At 49.8% G+C, this 12,826-nt stretch overlaps 1 protein-coding gene across 2 annotated transcripts in view; it reads right to left on the bottom strand.

Moving 5' to 3' along the window:
• The window catches only part of LOC136110308 (uncharacterized), a 148,075-nt gene extending 136,094 nt beyond the window's left edge, over positions 1-11,981 (bottom strand). The window contains exons 1-3 of one of the 2 annotated variants that reach the window (XM_071817459.1): positions 11,896-11,981; positions 10,597-10,898; positions 3,744-3,814 (exon numbers count right to left, since the gene is read on the bottom strand). In XM_071817459.1, coding sequence (XP_071673560.1) covers positions 3,744-3,814; positions 10,597-10,655 — 130 coding nt within the window. In that variant the 5' untranslated portion in view covers positions 10,656-10,898; positions 11,896-11,981. Of the gene's footprint in view, positions 1-3,743; positions 3,815-8,986; positions 9,110-10,596; positions 10,899-11,895 lie in introns of those variants that run through there. The other variant, XM_071817458.1, reaches the window with a different exon arrangement.
• Between the last annotated feature and the right edge of the window lie 845 nt (positions 11,982-12,826).

Genomic DNA, 12,826 nt, shown 5'->3' with positions numbered 1-12,826 from the left:
CTGGAGCCAGCTGGCAGCAATCTCAGCTCAACTGCTTAACTGGGGAAGATGCTGAGGTCTACGAGAGAAGAGCTGCAAAGGTAAATGTGCCCAGATCTGAAAAAAGGGCTCGTAGGCCCAAAAGCTTGTTCTCTTTTTCCAGCTCAAAATTTGGTCTAATAAAAGATGTTAGCCACATGGTATAGACAGATAAAGGTAAGGCTGTAATGATCACCATGACATTACCACTGTCAAAAACGAGCCAGGATAACTGTATTTCCTTCCCTCTTCCCTACCCAAATTCAATCTCTGTAATTCAATGACCAGGTAATTCTCATATTTAAGTGCTTTTTAGGCAAACTAGCCTGGCCTGTATAATCCAAATGCTGATCTCGCAAGGTAAGAATTTAACAATCAGAAACGCAACGGGGCCAATTGTGGCTGCACGTCAGCTCACGTCACGGGAGCGCAGCTTCCCTAGACTATAAGTAAATCAAAGGTTATCCAAATTAAAGAGAGGTCTTGGAATTAATCTTCTTTCACCCTTAACTATTAAATATTGTGCACAATACCCAATATTTGAAGACCTGCACTTAAATGAGGTCATCAGTGTTGGCCAGAAGGGTTGTAGACCCAGGCTAGTCTGAGCCTTGTAATGGTGCTGGCCAGGAAGGGAGGAGGATAACGAGAAAACCTCTGTTCCTTGACTTTGGCAAGCCAATCAATATTTACTTTGTCTGAGCTCAGCTTTACTCCCACCTCCCTTTTTTAAGGCTGCTTGCCTCATTTTCTAGCAGAGACTACCCTGGAGAAGACATGAAAGGGGACGGAAGTTTTCCACTCTATGCAGAGAGGATAATTTATTGCTCGGCACGTAAAAACATAAATAATAGTTTTTCTCCCATACTAAGAATTCCTTGGTCACCCACCATTTTTTTCTGCCATATAGCCCAATGGGGCTGTCCCTCAGCATAGCAAGGGTAGAACCTTCCCCTCTCTGCACTCAATAGAGGACTTACAGCAGCATCTTCACACTGGGTAATCTCCAGAGCCCAAAGCCTGGCTCTAATGAAGTCAAATAGGACCCTTGCCACAGACTTCAAAGGAATTAACCCGAAGGAAATAAATTTACGACTTAAACTAGGAGCTAGACTCCAGCATCCAATTTCTACATGTATTTTAGGTTCTCCCAGAGACAGGCAGTGGTGTGTCTCTACCAGGCAGCGACACTTTAAACTCCAGGAGCTATTCATTCGGTAGCTGCTCTGCAAAGGCGTAATGATGTTTCCCTGCTCAGAGGATGCCGCTGCTGTTTGCAAGACCAATCCAAGTGCCTTGTTAGCAACTGCATCCAACAGTCCTTGAGAAAAAGGGGAAAAAAAGCAAAACCAAACCACTCCTTTCCCTCCCAGCTCACTAAGGTAGAGCCAAGTTCTAGATGCCTATGCAAAACCTGATTAAAACAGGCCTCATGCAGGACACGTAGGTGGATTTTCCAGCAGCAGGTCCAGGCACAGAGCTCAGGACTCCAGTGCACCCAGCCCGTCTGCTGCTCCATCCCATGCCGACCGCCCTGGGCTGGTGGGGCACGTCCCCTGGGACGACGGGGTGTCATCAGCTCACATAAAACACAAGGTAGTTTTGGCTTCCCTAAGTAGCTCCAAGCTTAGCAAAGCATTCTTTTTCCCCTTCAAATTTTTTCCTCTGTAGATTCTTTTTCCATCAAAACACATTATTTAAAAAGCCATTCGCTTAGAGCCGCCTGGTCCCAGGTGCCTTGAAGCTGGTTGCAACTTTCCTGTAACAACATTTAAGCAACTGGGAAAAAACTTTGAGATGCACAGAGATTCTTGAACAATTACATGATCATCTCTGAAAGAGCATATTACGTGTTTTATTGCTCTCCTTCCCATCTCTTTCTTTCCCTCCCCACTCCCCCATGAAAAAAAGCTTTGTAAGAAAAAGGAGCCAAAAGGCAGGACAGAAATAACTTGCAACTTCCTAGATTCCAGCAGCTGAGATGCGATGCCCACAGCTAAAGTTGGGTTGAATAAACGCTGCATTTCCAAAAGTCACTGCCCAGACCTTTAGTCAGCCCACGTCAGATGAACTCATCAACCTCATGATCTTTTGGATTTGTAACACTTAAGGAAAAAAACATCCTTGATTTTCCAGTGTGCAGGAAGACCCCTAAGCCTTACAGTAATAACCGCAGGGTTTTCAAAAGCCCACAGCACTGGCTTGGCTTCATCCTCACACAGCTCCAAGAACAAGCTCTTATTGCTTTTGTAAGTCTCATGTTTGAAAATCCTGAGTGATAATGCAGCCTCAAGTCACCAATGTTTCATTACAGCCTTTGCTTCCCTGAAAGTTCGTACTTTTTGGTACCCAGAAGAGCCCATCTCTGATTGTGGGGAAACCCAGCACAGAGAAAGTATCTCAGAAGGGTGTTACCTACCACACTGAGTTAATGCACTGAGAGCAAAGTGAACGAGTTCCTTTTAGACTGACGGCAACAAAAGGCATGGCATCATCCCATAAGTATCATGGGAGTAAAATGATGGATAGAGATGAATCTAAAGAGCATATTAAAATCTACTCGAAAAAAAAAATAGAGACGCCAAGACACGGTATTTGTTCTGCCTCTTTATGAGCTGACATAAAACTTGCTCTGAAAACTGCTTGACTAAGTGATTCAGCCAGATGTTCACCTCTCTCGCATTGAAGCAGAATTTGGAAAATATTACATTTTTCAAAATTGCTGATGGCAGGGATGTATTTATTTTTTTTTCCCCTGTAAAAAGTGCTCTGCGGGCTGGCTGACAGCTGAGCAGCCACCGGCTTTCTATTTGTCCTTCATGTTTTGGAGACTAAGAGCAGAGCCCTGGAGCCTGCTAGTCCACTTATTGTTGTCTACAGATTGCAAAGGAAGCCGTTGAGTTCCAGCGTAAGCCCGTGTAAAGCATCCATGTGGAAGAGGTGTTGCTATTTTAAGAGGAGATGGCTCCTTTACAAACAGATGTTGCAGATGTTGCTCCCACTATCAACTGTAAAAGGCAAATTTGTTTTTATTTTTGTTGACTCTGAAGCTCTCTATCTCCCCTCTTGTGGGGTCATTGATTAGTTTGTCCTGACCCCAGCAGCACCGGGGAGCGGATGCAAAGACCAGGCAAAGGTGTATGATCACTCCCCTATAGAATACTTACCCTATAGCACAAGGACTGAGCCAGACATACTCATTCTACTATCAGCCACCTCCTGTGGTATTTTTCTCCCTTAAATTTACTTTAATTTTAGAACACACATCACTTCTGTATGCACAACACCCTACATGCCCGCACAGGCATGATCGGGTTGCATTTGAGTCAAGGAAAAACCCGTCTGCCAGAGACGCTTAATTCCTTAATGCCCCAGCCTCAAGGGGCACTTTTTAAAAGCAGCTGAGTACCAGGCAAGTGCAGGGAGATGCCAGTGACATTTCAGACACACCAAAGTGCTTCATCGCCACCAGTCCCACCAGACAGACAGGCACTTCTGAAAGTCCTGTGGGGCACGAAATCACCTCTAAAAACCTGGTTCTTTTGCCAGCTGTTAACTACATCACCTGTATCAGGAATACTGCAATGATCAGCAATAAATGCATTTAATTGTGTGCACTAGGCTCGGATGTTATTAAGTCACGGCCCTAAAGTGATACCAAAGCACTTGGCTTTTACTTCAGTTGAAAGGAGGGAGGGGTAGGAGGGAGGGAAAGCGTAATTTACCTTCAGAATTTCCCTGTGTGAATCCCAGGAACCAGGTAAAACATAGTACAGTCCAGAGAAAGCAGAGTCCCCTAAAATTGGAAAAGAAGAAATAATAATGAGTTTCTATAACATTAGTAACAAAAACTAGTGCCCCTGTTGAGGGTCTTCTTGATTACAGGTGTCCACGTGTCTCTGGGAAATGGAGAATGGGCACTCAGCAGAACAGCACTTGATCTGACTGAAATTTATCTTTGCTACTTTAAAGTCATCTAAAGCCCACAGAATCCAGTGGAAGGTTTTCCCACCGATATTAGGGGCTGTTGATCAAGCCTTGAGCAAGGACCAGAGCAGTGTTTTGAGATACAGGGTCGTCCCTGCCAGGTCAGCCATCCCTTCGCTCCTGCTGCTCTTTGGCGCTCGTCCAGGACACAACATCAGAAATGCAAGCAAATGGAGAAATAAGTCAAAATCTGAAGGTCAGAAGACACACCAGGAGTGCATGTCTGTGAGGACACAGGTAGAAAACGGGCTGACCTATGGTGACGTGTCACCCGCACCTCAGCAAAAAAAATCGAGTCCTATTGCTTTACTACACGCTTAAAAACATTCTAAACATACAAAATCCTACATGGATCTATTCCTCTTCTTACACCTAGATGCAAAGATGAGGGGCAGCTTCTAACCACTCAGCACCCTATGGTCTTGTCACTAATGACTTTCTCGTTAGCTTGGTATGGCAGGAAATTTTAGAAGGTGTGAGAGCTGCAGCCTCCCAAGCGCAGGCGCTCGCAGACCCTTTCACACCTGAGAACTGGGCAAACCTTTCGGTTTCAGCTGAACTTTAAGCCTTGAAGTGCCATTGAAAACAGCAGCAGAGAGGAAAACTTTGACCAGAAAGGTAGCTGAAGCCCTCTCTTCCCCCATCAGCTTCCGCAATTTATAGCCAAAGAACGAACATAGGAAACTCCTTGGTTAAGCTCACTTAAAACTGTCAGTGGAAAGTCTGAAGATTGAGTTCCCTCATCTTCTGGAGTTTGTATTTAACGGCTTGATCAGCAAGGGCTGCTGGAGGAACAGAGGTAAAAAATGTAAGCTACAGAAGTCGCTGGGCAGAAGAAGGTGATGTGGGACATCCCAGGGTTGTTCGTGGTTGCGGCCGCGGCAGCGCGATCGCCGCGACCCACAGAGCGCTGCCAAAGCGCAGCTCGCTCCTCTCTTCACATCTGGCAAGGACAAAGCGTTCATCAAATGGGATTAGAGACCACTCTTCTCCTGCCATCAAGTCTGAGCTTTAGTGCAAGAAAACATCCTCTGAGACAATGGATTAATCACCCTGGGCCAGGTCCTCATCTAGAGCAAGAGATCCTTTCCCACAGCTAAAATGAAACCACAGTGATTTACACATCAGTGGGGAAACCTGGCCCTGAATGTAAAACTCCATGCAGGAATCCAGCCACTAACTAATATTTTAAGTTTTGAAGGGACAAAATAACTGGAGCGGCCCCTCATTGGCTGGGAAACAAATGAGATGGACCACATCATTCTGTGCTGTTTCCATTACCCAGACACTGGGCTGCACATTTCGGGAGCTCTGGGGCTGCTTTAGTTTATGCACGAAGGAGCAACAGCTCGGAAGAGCCAAATCACGCTATTCTTTCGCCATGTCCTATAGCCAGACATATGCTAACCAGGAAACCCTCACTACGCTCAAGAGATCTCCAAGCTGGGGAGACCTGGTTGTCTTCTGCCCACTTCATCCATGGGGCACAGCTCTTGGGCTGAGGACATGGCTGAGTTCAAGGAGAGCTGTTGTCCCAGCTCATTCAGGGGAGGTAGAAAGGGAAGGAGAATAGGATGATTATTCATGGCTACCTCTAGCATAAGTCTGTCCATAACAATAAAAAGCAATAGAATTTTAAACTAAAGGATGGGAGATTCAGGCTGGACATGAGGAAGAAATTGTTGCCTCTGAAGGTGGTGAGACCTGGCCCAGGTTGGCCAGAGAGGTGGTGGATGAACCATCCCTGGAGACATCCCAGGCCAGGCTGGACGGGGCTCTGAGCAACCTGAGCTGGTGAAGATGTCCCTGCAGGGCATGCCCTGGATGAGCTTTGAAGGTCCCTTCAACCCAAACCAGTCTATGATTCTATGACTTACAAGGCCAAAATGCCCTTTACAGGAAGACCTGCATTTCTGTGCTCACCTCCAAAGGAACAATGAAGTTTTAAGTTATGGACACGATTTCACGCGTGCATGGAGCCAAGACCTTGCTGGGTATCAGCAGCTGGGCTTGACTGCCCAATGAGAGCATGGGAAGACAAGGAGAAGGGGGTGACCCCGAGGGTTCAGAACACCTTTTCTCTGGTGAGGATCAAACACTGTGCACACAACACACCTCACTGAAGTCCCACTCTTTCTTTGCAGGGGTGCAGGAATACCTTCACAACCCAAAACTGCTTCCAAAAACCCCGTTGACCAACAGAGTTTGAGGAACAAGACTTAGAGGAAAATCCAGCACGTAATTTCATTCCAGTGACACCGACGGGGCTATAAAGGAGACGAATGCGCAGCGTGGGATCCAGCTGGCCTCAGCCCGGCTCCTGGACCCCTCACACAGCCAATACTGTAAGAGTTGAGAGCAGGGACAAGCGCCAAAACGCTGAAGAAAAACACTTTGGCAAAATTTACCAACTTAATGGAAAAAGCAAAAGCAGCTTCCAAATGGCAGACCTGTGACTGATGGGGTTGTTAATTATTGCAGGATTTTATAATGCAGGCTCTTTTTCCGTTACAACTCCGCAGCGACAGGATTGCATAAGCAGCTTGAGTAGCAATAATAAAGGAAGACTTTTCTCCCTATATAGAGCTATCAAGCCCACCTTGCCTTTATCTCGGCTTCTTCCCACAACCAGGGATTTCTGCAGAGACTCTATCAAGAGTTACCCGCTAAAGGCGTTCATTTATTTTATTGCATAGAGCCTGTGAACACCAGAATGAGGATCCCATTGCTGTAGTCACTAGGCAGAGAAATGCCCCTAAATACCTATGATGTAAGCTCATGTGAACCCTAAAAGTTTCCCAGTGCAGACAAACTCCCTTTATAGCAAACTGAAGCTACCGACTACAACTTAGATTTTGCTTTGCTACTTTTTGCAAACTCCTATGATCGCTCCATGGGAACTAACCAGTGTCAAAAAGCACAAGGCAAAAGACAGAGAAGGACAGATCAGCAACACCACTTCTCAGTCTTCAAGGTGATTTTAGCATCTTCCTGGTGAGGACCATGTGCATGTGAGTAGCGACGAGAAGGTTGAGGCACCACCTCTACTGAGGCTTCAGGACAGGTGGGATGTCCCTGTGTGGTCCTGGTAGCATGTAGCAGTCTGGAGACCTGATGAAATCACAACTGCTAATTAGCACACAATTACAGAGCAGTGCCCTGGGATTCCAGCTCATTGCCATCTCCTTACTGAGCCCTGAATGACCTGAATGCTGAAAGCTGCAGGTTGTGACTTGCAGGCTAGAGATGAGTTATCACCTCCCCAGGTGGCTTGTGCACCACGTGTCCTGCTGCTGGCCCTGGTAAAGTCACCTCCGGTGGGGCAACCTCAAGTGCAAAATGAGGGAAATATCCTATTGAACATCTCAGTTCTTACCTGACAACCACTGGAATAAAGCACTACACTGACCCAAGGGCACTAGTAAGGCAACAGCCAGACTTGGTCAGGAATTATCCTCAAAAAAGTGCAAGTTTGAGAAAGCTGAAGCGCTCTGTAAAATAGCATTGATCAGTTCATTCACCACTTCACAATTTCTGGAATTGTTGGAATAATTTAAGCTTTTTTTAAATTAAAGGATTTGCCCCTTTCTTAAAAAAATAGAAGTCCAAATGATTTTTACATCTCGTTTGCTTAGATGAGGGTTCAAAACTGGAGAAAATGTTACAAGGGCCCAAAGCAGCATTCAATTTTTCATTTTGTTTTCTCCCTCATTTACAGTTGGGAAATTGCAAACATTCTTGCACGGTGGAAAAATGATTCCCCCCACTCTACTCCATTCAGGTGCGTTTTTTTTCTATCCAAAAGACCAGAAAGCCAGCTGGATGCTCAAAATTGCTTTTCAAGAAAGGCAAATCTACATTTCTAACTGTAGATCAGACAATGTATGTTAACAGGAGAAAACGCCTATGTTGCTAAAGATCCTTCGCACATGGCTGGAGGTGACACTTTATAAGACTCCCAAGCAGTTTTGATAGCCAACAGGAAACAAAAAATCACAGCTTACATATCAAGGCTTTAAATTGCACCACAGCATCAATTCCAGTCCCAGCTTTTTGGGGTACAAATCTTATTTTGTACTAGTATCATCCTTTGCAGAGCCGACTTCTGCTTTCCTTCCAGAGCTCCTGGAACTATGATATTTCTCATCTCACCCCCAGTTTCCAGGGGGAGCAAAGGGAACACATGGTTATGTACACAGCCCTGTACCGACCCTGGACCTTTTCTGCTTTATAAACCAGCTATTGATTTCCACCTCCAGCCAGAGATTTTTGGCTGGTGTGTGCAGGCACTAACCCAGGATGCTAAGGGGACAGTTTCCCATGGAAATCCATCCCTGGGTCCCCCACACCTCAGCCACCAGCCCCGCTCCAGAGGATGCTGCGGGAGTGCTGGGACACACGGGACCCCCAATGCCACGTGGGAACACCCCAGAAGGTTCCCATTACGAGCTGCCTTCAGGCAGCATCACCCTCCCCACCCCGAGAAGAGCTGGCAGCACAAGGGTGAGCTGGTGAGCCTGAGCACAAGCCAGCTCCGGGCTCACAGGACCCTCTCCAACACTAATGGCCTCGATCGGAACATCCAGCGGTGGGGATGGTGGGATGCACAGCACTCAACTCTGCCAAGCAACTCAAACCCCAGCACCAAAAAGCCCATATGGAGATAATGCGAAGGGCAGCAAGCGACCTCTGCTGAGGAGGGACCGGAGCAGCACGCTGGCGAGGTATGTAAGGGAGAGATCCTGGGAACAAAAGGCGCACATACTCCGAGTCACCAGGAAAGACCAAAGCACACGTTTCCCGTGGCACTGCAGCACTCAAACCCCATGCTGCTGTGCACAGCGCTCACCCAGGACCCTGAGATGCAAGAACAGATAGAGACTCCAGCGAGCGGGCTGCCACGCTGCCTCCTCCGCAGTCCCTGTGTCCTAAGCCTGGTCTCAGCGGGGTCCAACTTGCCCTGGGACTCGAGCAGGATCACCTTGTCCTCATCTGCAGCACCATTGTGGTCAGCTTCTCCATCCTGCTCACAAGTCGGTGCTCTGTGCAACGACCGTGTCTCGTGCCAAGCATGTCCCCAGCATCGGGGCCCTTCCCCTCGCCTCCCTGTGACACGGAGCTGCTCTCGGTCTTTCAAAGGAATCTTTATCTGTCTGTTCCCCTTTTGACTTCTCCATTTTTTTGGACAGCCAGCCACCCTCGCACAGTCCCAGGCAGGCATTTCACTCCAGACCGTACCCAACGCTAAAAAGGTTCCAATCGGGAGACGCTGCAGTTACCAGCATCTCCAGACATGCCACAGCCACGTATGGGCAAAAAAACCCAATCCCAAACCCTAAAGCACTAAAATGCAGTCCTTGTGAGTATATAACACACAGAACTTCTCCAGGAGAGCTGGTTGCAGCCCCTGCGAGCGGCTCTGATCCCTCCACGTAACTTTACACACAGACACATGCAGGGCGAGCGTGTGCTCAGCCTACAAAGGAAACTGCACATTCATCCACGTCCAGACTCCAGCGCTGCGCTAACGGGGGGGCTGCCAGGAGCGGGGTGACCCTGGGGGTGAGGAAAGGGGGTGCCCCGAAATCCCCTCGCCCCGTTCCCACCGTTTCACCCCATCTCACAGCCCATCCGAGCCCGGCAGAAGCAGAGGGGGATCCTGTAACACAAACTCTTTTTTTTCCCCCTCCAAACGGCCAGGCAGAAGAATCCCAGCCTTTCCAAGGGAGTGTCGGTAAATCATCATTACATCCGACAACGCAACCAGAGGGATTAACCCTTTGCTGGTCCCCCCGGAAAAAAGAATAATAATAACAACAACAAATTTAACAATGAAAATAGTAAACGCTGGCCCCAGCCGTGTGAGAGAGGAGACCAGCAGGGTGTGTGCTGTGATTTTTTCGTATGTGCATATGAAGATAGGAAGAAGTGTCTACGGAACACATGCAGAACACGCCACCAGGCACCGCCGCTCCCCCTGGCCGTGCCGCAGCCCAGCCCAGGGCTCCCCCGCTCCCCGTGGGACCGCGGCGGCCACCTCCAGGTACCGCTGTCCCCGCGGACAGGGACCAGCATTTCCCCCCCGGCTCCCGGGGGGGCTGGGGAACCTGCTCCCCCGCCCGGGGGTGGTGTAGGTGTGTGAGGGGGACGTGGAATTGCCCGTTTCGTGGGTACAACATCGGCGCCCACCCCTCGGAGCAGTTCCCGGGCTGGGAGCTCCTTTCCCCGGTGTGGGGGAATTTGGGGGGGGGTTATGGAGGGGTCCTCCTGCCCCTCCCGCCGCCGGGCCCCCCGTTCTCACCCCCTTTTTTCCCGCACACCCCAAGCCCCATTCCCACTCTCCCGCTCCAGCGTGGCCTCCCTTCCCTCCCAGCCCCATTCTCTTCTCTTCCAGCCCAGGAGTTTTCACATCATCCCCTGGCAGAAGGAATGTCTTCCCCCCACCCCATCCCCAGCCACCCGGGAACGGAGCTCCCCTCTCCCGGGCCGGCTCTCCAGCCCCTCCCGGGATCCCCCGGCTCCCCGGGCACCCCCATCCCCGCCCGGGATGCCCTTTCCCCGGCGCGGGGAGAAATCGGAGTTTGTACTCACCCCCTGCCTGCTGCTGCTGTAGCTCTGAGTCTGGAGACCGGCTCTGATTCCGGCTCCATCACGTTTAGTGCATTGTCTCTTTCGGGCAATTTTTGCAGCAATCCATCAGAAAAAGAGGGACAGGCCGGTTTGTGGGTACATCCTTCCCAGGAGCTCTGCTCTCTGCCTCTCTAAGGGGCTCAGCTGTGCCAAAGACACCCCCTGGCCCGGACGGCTCCCTCCTTCCTCCTTCTCTTCTGGGTCCTTTTGCTTACACAGATCTTTTAATCCCATTTAACTCCCTCTCGGCAGACTGCAATTACCTTGGGAAAAAGGAGAGAGAACAGAAAGTACACGCTAGGAAGCCAGGCTGGCCCATGGTCGCTGGATTTCTTGCCTTTTTTTTTTCCTCCTTATTAATAGTATAGTTTCTGTGAGCTCTGATTTCCAAAGTCCTTCATTGAAAGTGTTTTTTTCTCAGCTGTTACTTTTTTTTTGGTTGGTTGGTGATAGTAATTATTACTTTTATTTGCAGTGCAGATGTGCCTCCCACCCCCCCACACCAGGATCTCTCCTCTGGACTTCGAGAGAAGAGGAAAAGGCAGATTTTGAGAAATGAAAATTATTTAAGGATGTCCCTGCTGCCTCTCTCTGCTGCCCTCCTCTGTAACACTGAAGCACTTGCAAAAAATAATACAAAGTAAATAAATGATGAAAAAAAACCACCAACCCACGAAACTCTTTTGGGCAGAAGAGCTGCCGAGAAGCAATTGAAGACCCTTCCAGGCTCTTTGGAGGAGACACACAGGCCCCCGGTATGGAGGAGGCTACTACTAATGGTTATTGTTCCTAATCTGCACTCCCCAGCCAGGGGCAGGAGCCCCCTGCCCAAACTGGCCCCGACCCACCTCACCACGGGCTGGCAAAGGAGCCGCGTTACAAGGTACCCGACACGGCTTTTCCTGGGGCTCAGCATTCAGCAGAGGCAGTTGGGAATGAGTTTTCTCATGCAAGATCCATCGCTGTAAATCAGATGCCGAGTCCACTCAGCCAGCTCCATCAGGGGAGGGGACTTTTGCATGTGGATAAAACCTGCATCCCGGTGCCCCCACCGAGCTGGGACCCAGCCACGGAGCACACCCCAAGGTGACCAGCAGGTCCCTCTTGTTCACACCAGGACACAGCAAAACCCTCAGCTCTACGGGATTTCACGGGCAGGTGAGGGCAGCCCAGCGCACCCAACCCTTCCCCGCACCCCGGGGTGCCCCCTCGGCCCTGCTCCCTCCCCCCTTGCACAGCATCTCTGCCTTGAGCACTTACTTTGCAGCGGGGTAAGAGGCTGTGCACTGTCCCCCCGCAGCCCTGCATTCACTGGCATTGATTTGTCCAACAGCTTACAGCTATTTCTGCTTCTTATAAGAAAAAAAAAACACTAAAAAAATAGAAGGGGCAGTGGGGTGCAGGAAAAAACACAACCAAACAAGCCTCTTTCTCCCTCCTTCCCTTTCAGTCTCAAGGTGTCTCCTGTGCTGGGAGCCAGTGAGTGCCTGCCAGGCTTACAGGCCCTGGTCGAGCCAAGGCTTTCTGGCAAGCCTGAGATTCCCCCAAATTCAACAGATAATCCTTCCCCAGGGCTGGTGCGGGCAGCAGATCCCCCTCAGGCTGTCGCTCCACTCGTGGGTCATGGATGCTGCAAGGATCCAGGAGAGAAGAGAGGTTGGGACGAGGTGCTGGGAGGGACATGGATGTGAAAGAGGTGGAAATTCTAAGGCTGCCCTTGTCCTTTTAAATAGCTGCAGCCAGGGGACTCCGCTCCTGGCTGGGGTGCCCCAGGTATCCGGTTTCAGCAAACAGCAGCTAATGAGCAGAGATCCAGCCTCCAAGGGGCAGGTTCAGGGCTGCACTGCAGGCTTGGAGAGGCACAGGGGGGCACATCGGGCACCCCACCAGCAAGAGATGGAACTGAAGGAGGGAGGGAAAGGCTGTGGATGAAGAGCTACATGGTCACTACTGCTGTGAGGGCTCCTTGGGCTGCAAGGTCTACCAGGCAAAGGACAGGTCTGGTGGGGTGCTGAGCATCCAGCATGGGGCTGGGCATCAAAGCTGAGCCACCCCTTTGCTGCACAAAGGCAGGAGCTGCATCATCCCCCGAGACACAGGAAAGGACCAGGCAGAACTAAAGCAGCTCAAACCTGGGTGTGGGCACTAAAGACATGATGGAACAAATGCAGCCACAAACGGGGTCGACATC

The sequence above is a fragment of the Patagioenas fasciata genome, chromosome 20 (genome assembly GCF_037038585.1).
Source record: "Patagioenas fasciata isolate bPatFas1 chromosome 20, bPatFas1.hap1, whole genome shotgun sequence".
Classification (NCBI taxonomy): domain Eukaryota; kingdom Metazoa; phylum Chordata; class Aves; order Columbiformes; family Columbidae; genus Patagioenas; species Patagioenas fasciata.
Note: the sequence above shows the minus strand (reverse complement) of the source record. Positions and strands in the feature narration are given on the sequence as shown.